General features: G+C 35.4%; 1 protein-coding gene across 1 annotated transcript in view; it reads left to right on the plus strand.

The window, feature by feature from the left end:
• DNAH6 (dynein axonemal heavy chain 6) overlaps nucleotides 1-18,250 on the plus strand; it is a 290,936-nt gene that overhangs the window by 141,900 nt on the left and 130,786 nt on the right. Inside the window, exons 34-39 of the mRNA XM_061168664.1 lie at nucleotides 5,917-6,472; nucleotides 7,201-7,323; nucleotides 12,205-12,387; nucleotides 12,920-13,063; nucleotides 16,667-16,888; nucleotides 17,691-17,838. Of these exons, the coding sequence (XP_061024647.1) occupies nucleotides 5,917-6,472; nucleotides 7,201-7,323; nucleotides 12,205-12,387; nucleotides 12,920-13,063; nucleotides 16,667-16,888; nucleotides 17,691-17,838 (1,376 nt within the window). The remainder of the gene's footprint in view (nucleotides 1-5,916; nucleotides 6,473-7,200; nucleotides 7,324-12,204; nucleotides 12,388-12,919; nucleotides 13,064-16,666; nucleotides 16,889-17,690; nucleotides 17,839-18,250) is intronic.

An 18,250-nucleotide genomic window follows, 5' to 3' on the forward strand; every position in this document is an offset into this window, starting at 1 on the left:
CAAAAAATATTGCTACAATTTATGTCAAAGAGTGTTCTGCCTATGTTTTCTTCTAGGATTTTAATGGTTTCCAGTCTGACATTTATGTCTTTAATCCATTTTGAGTTCATTTTTTATATGGTGTGAGAAAATGTTCTAATTTCATTGTTTTACATGTAGCTGTCCAGTTTTCACTGCACCACTTATTGAAGAGACTGTCTTTTGCCATTGTATATTCTTGCCTCCTTTGCCATAGATTAATTGACCATAAGTGTGTGGGTTTATTTCTGAGCTCTCTGTTCTGTTTCATTGATCTATGAGTTTGTTTTTGTGCTGGTACCATACTGTTTTGATTATTGTAGTTTTTTAATATAATCTAAAGTCAGGGCGTGTGATACCTACAGGTCTTTTCTTCTTTCTCAAGATTATTTTGGCTATTTGGGACCTTTTGTGTTTCCATACAAATCATAAAACTATCTGTTCTATTTCTGTGAATAAATGGCATTGGTATTTTGAGAGAGATTGCATCGAATCTATAGATTGCCTTGGGGTAGTATGGTCATTTTAACAATGTTGATTCTCCTAATCCATGAACACGATATATCTTTCCATCTGTTGTCTCTTCTTCAATTTCTTTCATCAGTTTCTTATAGTTTTCTGAGTACAGGTCTTTTACCTCCTTAGGTAGGTTTATTTCTAGATATTTTATTCTTTTTCATGTGATTGTAAATGGGATTGTTTTCTTAATTTCTCTTTCCAATAGATTGTTGTTAGTGTATAGAAATGCAACGTGTTTCTGTATATTAATTTTGTATCCTACAACTTTACCAAATTCATCGATGAGCTCTAGTAGATTTTTGGTTATGTCTTTAGGATTTTTCTATGTATAATATGTCATCTGCAGAAAGTGACATTTTTACTTCCTTCTTCCTAATTTGGATTCCTTTTATTTCTATTTCTTATCTGATTGCTGTGACTAAGACTTCCAATACTATGTTGAATAAAAGTGGCAGAAGTGGGCATACTTATCTTGTTGTGATTTTAAAATAAAAGTTTTCAGCTTTTCACCATTGAGTATGATGTTAGCTGTGGGTTTGTCATAAATGGCTTTTAGTATATTGAGATATGTTCCCTCTATATCCCGTTTCTTGAGAGTTTTTATCGTGAATGGATTTTGAATTTTGTCAAATGCTTTTTCTGTGGCTATTGAGATGATCATGTGATTTTTATTCTTCCTCTTTTTTTGTTAATATGGTGTATCACATTGATTGAATTGCAAATTTCAAACCATTCTTGCCTTCCTGGAATAAATCCAACTTGATCATTGTTATAAAGCAGAAACTAACACACCATTGTAAGGCAATTATACTCCAATAAAGATGTTAAAAACAACAACAACAAAACAAAAAACAACAAAAAAATGATGTATCGTTGTTGAGAATTTTTGCATGTATATTATCAGAAGTATTGGCTTGTGATTTTCTTTTATTTTAGTGTCTTTGTCTAGTTTTGGTATCACGTAATAGTAGCCTCATAGAATGAATTTGTGACTGTTCCCTCCTCTTCAACTTTTTTGAATAGTATGAGAAAGATACCTATTAGCTCTTCTGTGTATGTTTGATAGAATTCCCCCATGAAGCCATATGGTCCTGGACTTTTGTTTGTAGCAAGATTTTTTTTTTTTTAATTACAGATTCAATTTCACATCTAGTGATCAGTCTGTTTATGTTGTCTATTTTATCCTGATTCTGTCTTGGAAGATTATATGTTTCTAGAAATTTATCCATTTCTTCTACATTGTCCAGTTCGTTGGCATGTAATTGTTCATAGCATTCTCTTATGATTTTTTGTATCTCTGTGCAATCAGTTGTATATTCCTCTCTTTCATGTCTTATTTTGTATATTTGGTTCCTCTATCTTCTTCCTTAGTGAACCTGGCTAAAGATTTATCAATTTTGTTTATCTTTTGAAAGAAATAGCTCTTGGTTTCATTGATCTTTTCTATTGTTTGTTTGGTTTTTCAATTATATTTATTTCCTCTCTGATATTTATTACTTCCTTCCTTCTGCTGACTTTGGGCTTCGTTTCTTCTCCTTTTTCTGATTTATTTAGATGGTAGGTTAGGTTGTTTATTTGAGATTTTTCTTGCCTGTATCACTGTAAACCTCCCCTTTAGAACTGCTTTTGTTGTATCCCATAGATTTTGGAAAGTTATTTTTTTTTTCATTTGCCTCAAGGTATTTTCTGATTTCCTCTTTGATTTCTTCATTGACCCATTGCTTTCTTATTAGCATGTTGTTTAGTCTCCATGAGTTAGTGTTTTTCCCATTTTTCTTCCTGTAATTGATTTCTAGTTTTATACCATTGTGATCAGAAAAAAATGCCTGATATAATTTCTGTCCTCTTAAATTTGTTGAGACTTATTTTTGTGGCCTAGCACATGATCAGTCTTGGAGAATATTGCATGTGCACTTGAAAAGAATGTGTATTCTGCTGTTTTTGGATGGAGTGTCCTGTAGATATCTATAAGTCCAACTGGTCTAATGTCTCATTTAAGACAACTGTTTCCTTGTTGATTTTTCTTCTTTTTTTTTTTTTTTTGGTCTGGATGATCTGTCCATTGATATAAGTGAGGTATTAAAATCCCCTACTATTATTGTATTATTGGCAATACCTCCCTTTATATCTGTTAACATTCTCTTTGAATATTTAGGTGCTCCTGTATTGGGTGCATATATGTTAATGTGTAACATGCTCTTCTTTTATTGACCCTTTTATCATTAATAATGTTCTTCTATATTGCTTGTTATAGACTTTGTTTTAAAGTCTATTTTGCCAGAGTATTGCTATCCCAGCTTTCTTGTCATTTCCATTTACATGAAACATCTTTTTCCATCCCCTAACTTTCAGTCTGTGTGTGTCTTTAGCTCTGAAGTGAGTCTCTTGTAAGCAGCATATAGATGGGTCTTGTTTTTGTATCCAATCAGCCACCCTATATCTTTTTTATTGAAGCATTTAGTCCATTGACATTTAAAGTGACTATTAATTGTTATGTACTTATTGCCATTTTATTACTTGTTTTATGGTTGTTTTGTAGTTCTTCTCTGTTCTTTTCTTCTTCTTTTTGTTTCTTCCCTTGTGGTTTGATGATTTTCTTTAGTGTTATACTTGTGTTCCTTTCTTTCTTGTTTTTGTGTATCTATTGTAAGTTTTGATTTTTGGTTACCATGCTGTTTATATATGTTGACCTATAACTATATCTACTTGTTTTAAACTGATAGCCATTTAAATTCAAACACCTTCTAAAAGATCTACATTTTTTATTCCTCTCCCCCACATTTTGTGGTTTTGATGTCATATTTTACATCTTCATGTTTATCCCTTCATGTTTACTGTAATATAGTTGATTTTACAATTTGTCTTTTAATTTTTGTACTAGCTTATTTAAGTGATTGATCCACAGCCTTAACTATATATTTGCCCTTACTAGTAGGATTTTTCCTTCCCTACAAATTTTTACTTCTTGTTTTAGCCTTTTCTTTTCCACTTAGAGAAGATCCTGTAACATTTCTTTTAGGGTAGGTTTAGTATTGATGAACTCTTTTTGTTTTTGCTTTTCTGAGAAGTTCTTTATCTCTCCTTCAATTCCAAATGATAATCTTGCTGAGTAGAGTATTTTAGGTTGTAGGATACTCTACCCAGCAAGTAGTTAAGCACTTTCAGCATTTTAAATATAACATACCACTCCCTTCTGCCTGCAAGTTTCTGCAGAAAAATCAGCTGATAGCCTTAAGGGAATTCTCTTGTATGTGATTCTTTGTTTTCCTCTTGCTGCCTTTAGAATTCTCTCCTTATATGTAACTTTTGCCATTTAATCATACGTCTTGGTGTGGGTCTCTGGATTCATCTTGTTTGAGTCTCTCTGTGCTTCCTGTACCTGGATATCTGTTTCCTTATTTGGGTTTTCTAGTTCCTTATTATAATTCTCACTGTGTTCATCTATTCTTTTCCCTAGTTCAGTTAGCATTCTTATCACTAGTACTTTGAACTCTTTATCTGATAAACTATTTATCTCTGTTTCATTAGTTGTTATTTTAGATTTCTTTTCTTATTCTTTCATTTGAAACAAAGTCCTCGGTCTTCTCGTTTAGCTTAACTTTCTCTGTCTGTATGAAATTAGGTGAAAGAGTTACCTATCCCAGTCTTTTAAGGGTGTCCTTATGTAAGACCCCATATGCAGTCTGCAATGTGCCCAGTGGCTTTGGTGGGAGAGCTGGATCTGAAGTAAGCACAGGTCACATCTTCCCCCAGGGTGTACTGGCAGCAATCCCTGGTGGGAAATGGGGCTGGAAATGGAGGGGCTAGAGCCAGAGTCAGGTGTGAACCAGGGCTTGTCCTATGCTCAGTGGTCAACACTGCCCTATGAAGGGCAGGGGCAGGTCCCAAGGTGCTGAAGCAGAAGCCCTGAGGTTGGGTCTGAGCTGGTTCTATTCCCTCTAAGTGTGTGATCTACCCCTCCCAGCATCAGCACCTTCACTCTAGAGGAGCAGTGCTGAGTGAGAAGGGCCGGACTGGATGCCAAGTGCAGGCTTGGGCAAGTAGTGGGGTGATCCCAACACATCAGAGTTCCAGGCCACTCACGATCCACTGCCTCCATGAGCTCCAGAAATAGCCTCCCTTCCCCTGTTCAGATGCAGTGCTGGGTCCAAACCCACTCCTTCCCCCTAACTGCACACTCTCCTTGGCAATGGCAGCCTTCACCCTAGTGGGGAGCTTCACTAGAGCTAACAGTGCTGGAGCAGGTGCTCAGCATGGGCCAGGGCACAATGTGGGAGACGGGGGTTGTGGGAAACCAGCCAGAGCCCCAGGCAGTTTCATTCTCTTTCCTCCCCCTTGTTCTTGGGAGTAAACAACCATGTGTACACCCCTCACAAGTGGAGTCTAGGTTTCTTACAGCTCTGCTGGTAGTCCCACTGGCTTTCAAACCAGCTAAGAGGACTTGTCTTCCCAGTGTCAGCCCCCAGGACTGCAGTGCCCAATGTGGGTCAAACCCCTCACTCCCCAGGGAGGACCTCCAAGCCCATGTAATTCCCTGCCTCTTGTGTGTCCCCTCCAACAGGCACAGGTACCAACCTAATCGCTCTTTCTCTTCCCTTCCTACCTGACTCTGTGTGGATCTTTCTTTATAGTTGTGGCTGTAGAAGAGTCTTTCTGCCAGTCTCCAGTTTGTTTTCAGTGAGAGTTGCTCCACATGTAGATGTATTTTTGATGTGTTCATGGAGGGAGATGAGCTCAGCATCCTCCTACTTCACCATCTTGATCTCCCTCATCTTGTACTTTTCTTGTCATTTTATATTAAGTTCTTTACTGCCTCTCAAATGTTTTTGTGTTGTGTAGTGTAAGGTGGGAGTTTAGCTTCTTTTTTACCCATAGAACCATCCCATATTAACTGTTTCCTACAGAAAAAGTCCATTTTTCCTTTACTCCCTTTTTTATGTAGTACTAGTTTTCTATTTCCATCTTATTTTTCTGAATATTTATATACTATTATAAGCACACATAAGTGCTTTTGGGAAAAGTTGAGATATAAATATAATTTTTAAAATAAACTGTTAAATTTGTCACCTATATGTCTGGTACTATGCCACATACTATATATAATACAAAAACATAAGAAATATTCCCTACCTCAAAAAGCTCCCAATATACTTAAGAACATTGGTCTACTGTACAAGAAACAAACAAAATCATGCACAATATCAGAGAAATGATAGATTCTGGTGTAACACACAGGATAATCTAGTACTGTGTGTTCAGAAGCAGAGATAATGAGAAAAATAGGACCCATAGTAACGTTTAATAAATTAATTATAACAAACATGGGGAAATATTAATGACCAGTGGTTCCTAACTTTTTTTTTTTTTTTTTTTTTACAGTGGAATCATATCTGACCTTTTTCCTGGAGTCCAAATTCCAGAACACGATTATGGTGTATTGCAGTCAACAATTATAGATGTCATGGAGAGACAAAATCTTCAGCCTGAGACATGTATGGTTAAAAAAGTGATACAGTTCTATGAAACCATGCTAGTAAGGCATGGTGTTATGTTAGTAGGGCCAACAGGAGGTGGCAAGACCACAGTTTACCAAATACTAGCAGAAACTTTAGGGAATTTGCAAAAACTTGGTGTAGACAATCCCTTTTACCAATCAGTTAAAACATATGTTCTTAATCCTAAATCAATTACAATGGGTGAATTATATGGTGAAGTTAATAACATAACCTTAGAGTGGAAAGATGGTTTGATGGCACTAAGTGTCCGAGCGGCTGTGAATGATACTTCAGAAGACCATAAATGGATCATCAGTGATGGGCCAGTAGATGCTCTTTGGATTGAAAATATGAATACAGTCCTGGATGACAACAAGATGCTTTGCCTGGCTAACAGTGAGAGGATTAAACTCACACCTCAAATCCACATGCTTTTTGAGGTAAATTGCGTATTCCTTACTGTGGAGTGAAATCGTTCATTAGATTAGCATACCATCATTAATTTTTTTCTCTTACTGATGTACCATTGACTATCTGTAAGGCCTACCATGGTGTTTTGTTTACATACTAAATATTTACCAAATTGTCCTTTTATAATAGACAAAGTCTCTCAAATGTTTCTGTCTCTCTATAAACAGGAAATACAATAAATTCTAGCTTCCCCAACACTTGTTTCTTTTCCTTTGGAGGCAGTAAATATATATATATATTTTTAAGATGAATAAATCATCCCTCTGTGGAATGACTATTTGGTGATGGGATTGGAAAAGGAACGTGGGCCAAATACAGCTACAAAATATTATGGAAGATACCACCCCTGCTGTATTCATTCATCAAACATTAATTGAATACCTACTATGTCCTGGGTATTAGGCTAGGTATTGGATATAAGAATGAAAAAGATAAGAAGAAAAACAAAAAGAAGGGAAAAGAAATACTTATACCTTCCCATAAGGATTTGACAGTATCCTTCTATTTTTTTTTTCTCCTTATGCCTCACTTAACTTTTCTTCTCCATTTTTAATCACTTATACCTCCCCCATTCTCTTCCACACAAAGCCTTACAGTGTTAACTTAAACTTTAAATGTGTGATTCCTTAACGTTGAAGTTAGAGGAATAAGGAAGTATCATGTTAGCCATTTCCTGTTTGACTTTTTTCAATTTTAGGTGCAAGATCTAAAGGTTGCCTCTCCTGCAACAGTCAGTAGATGTGGGATGGTGTTTGTGGATCCTGAAGAACTGAAGTGGATGCCTTATGTTAAAACCTGGATGAAGAGTGTCTCCAAAAAAGTAAGTGCAATCAGATACTCCCCACTGTCTGCATCTGTCAGGACTCACCCTTCCCTCAAGTGTCCAGATAGCAATTGGTTAACGCCTCACTGTGCTTGATTGAGGGAATCCCAGCATTGTACCTAGCTCTCTCCCCAGAATTATTGGGATCTTCCAGGAAGGTTGAATACTTCCCAAAGCTGTCCTCATTTTTTGTTACCCTGCCTGGCTTCTCTCCAGACTGTTTTCTCTCAATATAAACACTTCCTTGAGTTTCCCCAAACACAGGTAGAACAAGCTGGGGCATTAAAAAAAGACTTCGCAGGAGGCTTGAGATAATGAGAGGGAAGTACATGGAAGGAAAAGAACAGTAAATCCAAGCATTGTTACAGTTTTTAGATTTTAGGAACCCCTAACACCTCTGAGAGACAAGAAGAAGAGAAAACCAGTTTACCTCCCACCCAACCTTAGGTCGATTACCCAAGACACATTCTAACCTCAGAGGTACCATTCCACCCAAAGTGAAAGAAAGCTTTTACATTATTATTCAGAGCAACTCAGTTCCATATTATCTTCTGTACCCTCTGCATTCTAAAATAGGGTTTCTCTTTACCTTAACAAGCGATCTTTTTTTCTTTTTAAGATTTCATTCTTTTTTGTTGCTGAGTAATATTCCATTGTCTATATATACCACTTCTTTATCCACTCATCTTGTTTGTTTGTTTTTAATTGGGGTGGAGTTGCTTTACAATGTTGTGTTAGTTTCTTCTGTACAACAAAGTGAATCAACTATATGTATACATATATCCCCTCCCTCTTGGACCTCTCTCCCACCCACCCCCATCCCACCCATCTAGGTCACCACAGAGCACCAAGCTGAGCTCCCTGTGCTATACAGCAGGTTCCCACTAGCTATCTATTTTACACATGGTAGTGTATATATGTCAATCCTAATCTCCCAGTTCATCCCATTTCCCCCTTCTCCACCATGTCCACAAGTCCATTTTCTATGTCTGCGTGTCTATTCCTACCCTGCAAATTGGTTCATCTAATGGATAAAGAAGATGTGGTACATATATACAATGGAATATTACTCAGCCATAAAAAGAACAAAATTCGGTCATTTGTAGAGATGTGGATGGACCTAGAGTCTGTCATACAGAGTGAAGTAAGTCAGAAAGAGAAAAACAAATATCATATATTAATGCATATATGTGGAACAAGCAATCTTTTTAAGTGTTTTGCTCCATCTCATCTCAAGAAAGCCACTTCAAGAAAGCCATCTTCGGTGGGATAGGGAGGGTGGGAGGGAGGGAGATGCAAGAGAGAAGAGATATGGGAATATATGTGTATGTATAGCTGATTCACTTTGTTGTAAAACAGAAACTAACACACCATTGTAAGGCAATTATACCCCAATAAAGATGTTTTAAAAAAAAAAAAAGTTAAAGCTAAAAAAAAAACAAAACAAAACAAAACAAAAAAACTACAAGGGGTGTTTCCTTAGACAATGTGAGCATGTGTGAGTGTGTGGGGTCTGTGTGTATGTTTGAATTTGAGGGTGTGCCCTTACAAAAAAAAAAAGAAAGAAAGAAAGCCATCTTCTTTCTGCATCTCCCCCTCCAAAAATGAATCAGAAAACTATTGTTTTCCTGATCCTTAGGCATCAACATTTTAAGAATATTGTGGTAAACTCTCCGAGTACCTTATATTTTTTTAAATTTTTTATTGGAGCATAGTTGATTTACAATGTTTTATTAGTTTCAGGTGTACAGCAAAGTGAACAGAGTACCTTATTAAAGAAAGTAATTCTCAGAATTGAGACTTTACCATGGGCTGCCAAAAGATGTTAAACATTTCTGAATTCACTCTTTTAATATACTTTATTATTTAGAGCAGCTTAAGGTTTATAGAAAAATTTAACAGAAAGTATAGAGAGTTGTCATATAATTTCCCTCCTCCAAATAGCTTCCCCTGTTATTAACATTTTGCATTGGTGTGGTACATTTGTTAAAACTGATGAACCAATATGGATGAACCATACATTCTTATGAACTAAAGTCCATAGTTTACATTATGGTTCACTTTTGTGTTGTACAATTCTATGAGTTTTGATAAATAAATAATATCATGTATAATATCATACAGAATAGTTTCACTGCCTTAAAAATCTGTGCTCTACCTATTCATCCATCCACACCCTCTTTCAACCCCTGGCACCACTGATTGTTTTTACTGTCTCCATAGTTTTGCCTTTGCTAGAACATCATATAGCTGGAATTATACAGTATGTAGCTTTTTCAGATTGACTTCTTTCACTTAATAATATGTATTTACGATTCCTCCATGTCTTTCTGTGGCTTGATAGCTCATTTTTTGGCACTGGATTAATACTCCATTGTATGGATTTACCAAGTTTATCCACTCACCTACTGAAAGACATCTCAAAGTTTCCAAGTTTTAGCAATTATGAATAAAGCTCCTATAAACATTCACGTGCAGGTATTTGTGTAGGCATAAGATTTCAACTCATTTGGGTAAATACCCAGGACTGTGATTTCTGGATCATATGATAAAACTATGTTTACCTTTGTAAGAAACTGCTAGTCTGTCTTCCAACATGGCTGTACCATTTTGTATTCCCACCAGCAATAAATGAGAGTTCTTGTTGCTCCACATCCTCACCAGCATGTGGTGATGTGGTATTTTAGATTTTAGCCATTCTAATAGGTATGTAGCGGTATCTCATTGTGGTTTCACTGTGCAGTTTTCTAATATGTTGAGTGTCTCTTCATATGTTTATTTGCCATCCATATATCTTCTTTGATGAGGTGTCCAAATCTTTTGTGCACTTTTTATTAGGTTGTATGATTTTTTTTCCACAGATGTCAATGACTACGCATTGTGCTTTATTTTTTTTTAATTAATTTATTTACTTTTGGCTGCATTGGGTCTTTGTTGCTGCACATGGGCTTCCTCTAGTTGTGGCGAGCAAGGGCTACTATTTGTTGCAGTGCACTGGCTTCTCATTGCGGTGGCTTCTCTTGTTGCAGAGCACGGGCTCTAAGTGCACAGGCTTCAATACTTGTGGCATGCAGGCTCAGTAGTTGTGGCTCACAGGCTCTAGAGCACAGGCTAAGTAGTTGTGGCACACGGGCTTTGTTGCTCCACAGCATGTGGGATCTTCCCAGACCAGGGATCGAGCCCGTGTCCCCTGCATTGGCAGGAGGATTCTTAACCACTGTGCCACCAGGGAAGTCCAGATTGTATGTTTTCTTATTATTGAGTTTTGGGAGTTCTTTATATATGTTGGATACAAGTTATTTATCAGATGTGTGTTTTGCAAGTATTTTCTCCAAGTCTGGCTTGTCTTTTCATTCTCTTAATATCTTTCACAGCACACACATTTTTAATCTTAATCATCTAACTTATCAATTTTTCTTTCATGGATAGTGCTTTTGGTGTTATATCTAAAAACTCACTTCCAAACCTAAGGTCACCTAAATATTTTCCTCTGTTTTCTTCTACAAGTTTTATAGTTTTACATTTTACATTTAGGTTTATGATTCATTTTGAGTTAATTTTTGTGAAAGACATAGTATCAATGTCTGGATTCCCTCTATCTCTTTTTTTTTTTTTTTTTTTTTTGCATGTGGATGTCCAATTCTAGCACCATTGTTGAAAACACTGTCCCTTCTCCATTGGATTGCCTTTGTTCCTTTCTCAAAGATCACTTGACTATATTTGTATGAGTCTATTTATGGGCTCTCTATTGTGTTCCATTAATCTATTTGTCTTTTTTTTTTTTTTTTTCCAATATCACACTGTCTTGACTACTGTAGCTTTACAGTAAGTCTTGTCAGGTAGTGTCAGTCCTTTGACTTTGTTCTCCAATATTGTGTTCACTATTCTGGGTCTTTTCCCTCACCATATAAACTTAAGACTCAGTTTGTTGATATCCACAAAGTAACTTACTGGTATTTTGATTCAGATTGCATCAAATCTATAGATCACATTAGGAATAACTAACATCTTCACAATATTGGGTCTTTCTATGCATGCACATGAGCTGTCTCGTAATTTACTTAGATGTTCTTTGCTTTCTTTCATCAGAATCTTGTTGTTTTCCTCATATAGATCTTGGAAATATTTTGTTAAAAATATACCTAAGTATTTTATTTTTTGGTGCTAATGTAAATGGTGTTGTATTTTCAATTTCAAATTCTAATTATTCATTGCTGGTATATAGGAAAGTAATTGACTTTTGTATATTTACATTGTATCCTACAGCTTTGCTATAACTACTTATTAGTTCCAGAAGTTTTTGGTCAATTCTTTGAGATTTTCTATGTAGATAATTGTTTCATCTGTAAACAAAGACAATTTTTTTTCTTTCTTCCCAATCTGTATACATTTTTTCCCTTTTATTCTCCTATCGCATTAGCTAAGACTTTCAGTACAATGTTAATAAAAGTGGTGAGGGGGCAACATTTTTTTTTAAATCTTTGGGAATTAGTCCTTTACCTTACATAGATATTTTAAATGTTTCTCTTTATACTTCTTCTTTTTCATTGTTCTTAATTATGAGAGATATCATCAATAGAGATGACTACATGAAATATATGTTGACAGTTTAACAAATGATTATAAACACTTCTGTACCCATTACCAGATCAAGATGTAAGACATTATCAGTGACCCAGAATCTCCCCCATGTGTCTCTTCCAAGTCATAGAAGGGTTTTTTTTAATTTAACTTGTTTCATATCTTGTGATGCTTATACCCTTTAGTCTAAAAGTCACAGGATATATTGCAACATACAAGTTTGAACCAATCCTTTTTAAACTTAATTATATATTTTATCTGGTCTTGCTAAAATATTATGTTTGTTTGATTTTTCAGCTGAATGAAGAAACTCAAGAATATATATTGAATCTTTTCCAGCGTTATGTTGATGATGGTTTAAATTTTATCAATAAGAAATGCAACCAAGCAATCCCACAAGTGGACATCAGCAAAGTTACTACGCTTTGTTACTTATTGGAGTCTTTGATACTTGGGAAAGATGGAGTTAATTTGACAATGGTAGGAAGGGTTTTCTTACTGCTATAAAACTAAGAAAATGTGATTATTGTATAGATGCTCTGCAAATAAACAACTCCAAACTTTCTGTCATATGATTATTTGATTTTCAAGTTAATTCTCTAGGGGACTAATGACTATGAATAGGTTCATACAATCTCAGATTTGGAAGGAATTTTAGCCTATAGTTTACTCTGCTACTCAATTTTAAACTTCCTTACAGTCTATAACATAATCCCCGTGTGTGTCTACTTAAATACATTCATGCAGGCATAAACATAGTTATAATAGTTGAAAGACAACCTTGAGCTTTTGTTCTACATGCTCCTTGCCATTCATTTTCTCATCAGAGTATTTAAATATATACTATTATAAAACATCACTCTGTGCACCATTGAATGAAATATAAGAAACATGCAGTGTGCCCTTTTAAAAATGCATCATTCTAAACAAAACAGTCTTTAGACTTTGCAATTTAAGATTCTTTTTATGTTAGCATATAAAATATTAAAATTCTTTCCCTTTGTTCTTTCAGGAGCAAACAAAACTGAACACTGTACTATGTCAGACTTTTGTATTCTGTTACTTATGGTCTTTAGGTGGAAATCTAACTGAAAACTACTGGGATTCTTTTGATACATTTATTAGAGCACAATTTGATGATAATCCTGATGCCAGGGTAAGAGCCAAATAAAGTTAATTTTAACATAATAACTCTGAATCATTAAAATTAAATTTCAAGACTAAAACTTTAAAAGCCTTGGTTCTACTATAAATATAAATTCTTCATGTAAAAGGGTTTCTAAAATTATTCACTTTCTTAAATTATAGGTAACATTTATTGTATTAAAAATTTTAGGGGTTCTCTCCCGGCCATATGAAGAAAGTAAGGTATAAAAGTGTATAAAAACTCCCTACTATTAGCAAAAACATTGAATTCTAGTTAGTAAACTTATTTTTTCACAGTGTTATGGTTTAGCAATTCTGAAGCTACTTTCTGTATGTTCTAAAATTGAGCAAATGAATCAATATATTGAAGATAATGGCAACGAGGTTTTTCGCTGTTAAGAGAAGGGACTTACAAATATGGAAGAGAAAGATTAGAATGCACCTTGTGTTATTGGATTGGAATTATAGGTTTTGGTACTCATGGAATATATATATATGGGTCTATACATCCATCCATACATAAATTTCTTACTTCTGTGTGCTGAGAGGAACTGGAAGCAATGACACCTCAATAGCAATGAGCATACTTAGTTACTGATTTCTAAATACTATTCTCCATGAAAGAGAACCAAAGCACCTTAGTGAAACGGCTGATTCCAGTACTGAGGCAAGGAAAGTTCGAAATGAGCCCAGAATATCTTTTGTCAGATAGTGAAGAAGTGCTTGAAGAACGATGGCACATGTCAAAAGAGCACAGGAGAAGATTTTTCACTATGTACTCAGTTTTTTAATAGTAATAAGACTATCCCTGTTAACTATTTTATCTTCAGTGAGCTTGATAATTTAAATTTTTTAAGGAATTAGTACTTTTCGTCTATTGTCGAATGTCAAATTCATGTGCATAGAGTTTTTTGTAGAATTTCTTTACTATTCTTTTAATTCTATTGAGTCTGTAGTGATATCCACTTATTTTATTCCTGATATTTGAACAGATATTTGTATCTGTAATTTGTGTCTTTTCTATTCTTTGTTTTGTCAGTCTTATTAACATCTGTGAACTTTCGACACTTCTGATTTCTTACAATAAATATCTGTCATTTTATAATAATAATTTTTTAAAAAGCACAGAAGCCAGTTTGAAGGGATTCCCACTGGCCAAATCTGGGCAGATTTGAGCATCAAAATAACGATAGTGTAGGATTACAAGCCATTGAATGAAATAAAAATCTGTGAGTCAATTCACATAAAAATATATGTGAATAAATAAATCAGGGAGAAAGGAGAGCTCTTCCTTATGGGAGAATACAACTAATCTGTATAGGAGAAATGATGGAGTGAGAAAGTTATTACTTTGCAACCATTGTAGCAATAATTGATTTAGGCAAGAATAATCAATGGTTGCTAAAACTAGTGGGTGAAGGTTTCATGAGAAACAACATTTACATAGTTTCAAAACATCTTCTACAAATTACTGATTAGTGGTAAAGAGAAAAAATAGTATCATTATAGTGAAGAAACCTTGTAGACACCACCTTAACTAAGTAATCAACTCCTCATCAATATTAGCACAAAGCTGTGCCTCCTGATATGGTGCATAGAGAAGGATACAGCCTTGCTTCTGAGCTATTCCTTTCCAAAATGCGTAACCTGAATCTAATTATGAGGATACACCTAGAATACCCAAACTGATGAACATTCCATAAGATAAACTGGCCTATATTCTTCAATAATATCTATCATGGAAGAAAACAGGAATTTTCTCAGATGAAGATACTAAAGAGATATAGCCCAATGCAATGCAATATCCTGCATTGGATCCTAGACTGAGAAAAATATAGCTGTAAATGACATTATTAATTGGCAATACTCAAATATGGAATGTAAATTGGATAATAACATTATATTAGTATGCAATTTCCTGATTTTGATCATTTTACTGTGGTTATAAAAAATCCCTGGTCTTTAGGAAGTACACACTCAAGTATTTAGGGTAATGTAGAATAGTGTATATAACCTTCTCTCATACAGTGAGAGAAATACTAAAGCAAAAGAGGTAAAATGTGAACAGTTAATCTAGATAAGGAATATATGGGAATTCTTTGTATTACTCTTTTAACTTTTCTGTAAGTTTTGAATTATATCAAAATAAAAATTTACCAAAAGAAAAAAATAATCCCCAAGATAAGAATCTAAGCTCTATGGATTAGGACTTTCTAGTAGATATGAAACCCTGCTGGATCTTCAAGATCATTGTATCATAGTTAGACAAGATGGACCAGATTGAGGACAGCTGGGAATTTGAGACAGAGAGACAGATCCCTCTGGGTCGAGGGAAATGACCTGGGATCGTCTTTTCTGGGTTGTTAAAATAGCCTATTTATTATTCCCTTGCTTTTGGTCCAGTCGTGTCTAATTCACCTATGCACCATTGTTTTTTAGAATTACAGGTTACAATCTATTAATTGGTCATGAAATCAGTTGAAAGACTAATAACCCAATTTTTAAAAATGAAATATCCACTATCGCAACTTTTAGTCAACACTATATTGGTGATCCTAGCCAGTGCAATAAGGCAAGGAAAAAATAAATAAACTTTAGAAAGGAAATGAAACTGTCATTATTTGCAGAAAACATAACTGAATATGTAGAAAATCCTGAAGTTTTTTTAAAAATAGAATAGAATATAAAATAGAGTGATAGTTGGGGTGAATATTATACATATTTGAACACACATATATATATGTAAGTACCATGTCACCATGTCAAATTAAGAGTCACTGTCAAGTGTGCTTGAAACACCACTGCTCTGTACAGCTGCCAGAATGAACTTTCTGAAATGCAATCTGACCATGTCACCCACCTACTTAGAATTCTTCACTGAACTCTTGCTGCAAGCTCTTTAATAAATGACATTTTTATAATTTGGCCCCATCTGTGTTTCCAGACTTATCTCTTATAGTCCCCAACATGCATGGCACTTTCCATGGCTTCCAGACCTGTTTTCTTTGCCTGAACCCTGATTCATTCTTCCCCAACCCCGTCTCATCCCTTCTTTGTCCTGCTTGAAGGGCAAAGACTGACTCCTGCTTGTCCTTCAAGTCTGAGTTGTAGCATCACCACCCCTTAGAAGCCCTCCTAAATCTCTAGCCACCACTACAACTCTCCTGCAAGTAGAAATGAGCCATCCCTCCTTTGTGAGTGTACTAAACTCCACTACAACCCTTATTTCTCCATGAGTATTAGCTAATGTGCTTGTGTCCCCCAGGGAGATTACAAGGTCATTGAAGGCAGAGGCTGGGTCTCATTCAGCATTTTCCCCCAACACCAAACACAGTATTTGGCATGGAGTAAGCCCCTGAATGTTGGATTGAATTGAAAATGATTTACAATTCTAATATGGGGTTTTGATATAGTCAATATATCAGGTTTTTACTGCACCGTATTTCATGATTAAGTTTAAAGAATTAGACTCTGATCCTTAAACAACTACTTTTCCACAAAGGAACAAAAATCCAAATCCATCCATGTTCTATGACTGCCTTTGTTTCTGTGTAAATATTTCTGTTGCCATGTGTCAATCCTATTGAAAGTGGTGTTTAATTTTATACTCTAGCTTCCCAGTTCTGGTGATCTGTGGAGCATTTACATGGACTTTGACACCAAACGGCTGGATCCCTGGGAACGAATCATACCCACCTTCAAGTACAGCCAAGATATTCCGTTTTTTGAAATGCTTGTCCCTACAGCTGACACAGTGCGCTTTGGGTATCTAATGGAAAAACTACTGGCAGTCAGGCATTCAGTGTTGTTTACCGGAATAACGGGAGTTGGCAAGGTAGGAAACCTACGTCAAACAAGAAGTCCTGTCCAAAACGAGGGCATGCTGAACTTAGAATTGTAAGCTCCATAAATAATACCTTATTTCTCAGGGGAATTTCTTTTGAATTTTGATCATTTTTTCAGGAAGAATGTAACTGTGCTGAATCTATATCGACTCCACAGTTTGCCACTTTCTGAATAAATCCTGGGTGTCAGTAATATATATAAACCAGAGAACCCTGTGGACCAATCTTCTGTGTTTGGGGGCTTTTATGTTGTGTCCTTTAGAATTTCTAGGGCTGCCACTGCACAGGTTAGGGTGGGAATTTGTCAAGGCAGTTTGTGTCCCCAGTGGACTACTGATGAAGGTCACTCTGTCCCCTCCTGCCTGTTTACTTCTACCCAACACAGTGACGGTGTTTAGAAAAAGTGGAGTATAGAGGAAAATGCTGATTGTTTGGTCTTCTTGGTTTGGGGGGAATCCATATAAACAGACACTCACTGTTTCCCCTCTAAATTATTTCTGAGTTTCTGAATCTTACTATCAAATTGACTTGGATAGTAACCAAGATGGATTTTGGTATGATACTAAAATAAAAATTTTTGCTGAGATAGAGCTGATTAGAATATTTCTTTGGCTCTGATAAATATCATTAAATGGAATCTCCAGGAAGAGAAAGGCAGATATTTCAATATGGCTTTAACCTCTGTCCTTTTCTATCCTGTTTCTTACTCATTGTTCTGGAATATTACTGATATAGACAATTGAAAGATTTTATATTGAATGTGAAATCAATTAACATTTTTTTATTTTAAAGTCTGTTATTACAAAAGGACTGCTAAATAGAATTCAAGAATCAGCTGGCTATGTTCCTGTTTATCTAAATTTTTCTGCTCAAACTTCATCTGCAAGAACACAAGAGATCATTGAATCAAAACTGGAAAAGAAAAGAAAAAATATTCTAGGTAAGAATTATCCTTGTCATTTGTCTCACACAAATTATTTATTAAATGCTAATAAGTCACATAAACCATGCATGTAATAAAATTACAATTGGATATTTTCTTTGCTTAATTTATTAGTAAAGGTAATTCTGTTAATGGTATTCTTTCCTGGGTATAGATCTAGATATCTTACTGTTAGCAAGCAGGTAGTTTATTTCTATCATCACCTTCAACTCAGAGCATCTTCAGTCTCTGCCTCTCCAAGGCTCTCCCTCTCTCCACTCATGCCATGCTTTCAAACCTGCATTGATCTCCCTTTATTTAAAACAAACAAACAGGGGCTTCCCTGGTGGCACAGTGGTTAGGAGTCCACCTGCCAATGCAGGGGACACGGGTTTGAGAGACTGGGAGGATCCCACATGCCACGGAGCAC

The sequence above is a fragment of the Eubalaena glacialis genome, chromosome 14, assembly GCF_028564815.1.
Source record: "Eubalaena glacialis isolate mEubGla1 chromosome 14, mEubGla1.1.hap2.+ XY, whole genome shotgun sequence".
NCBI lineage: Eukaryota > Metazoa > Chordata > Mammalia > Artiodactyla > Balaenidae > Eubalaena > Eubalaena glacialis.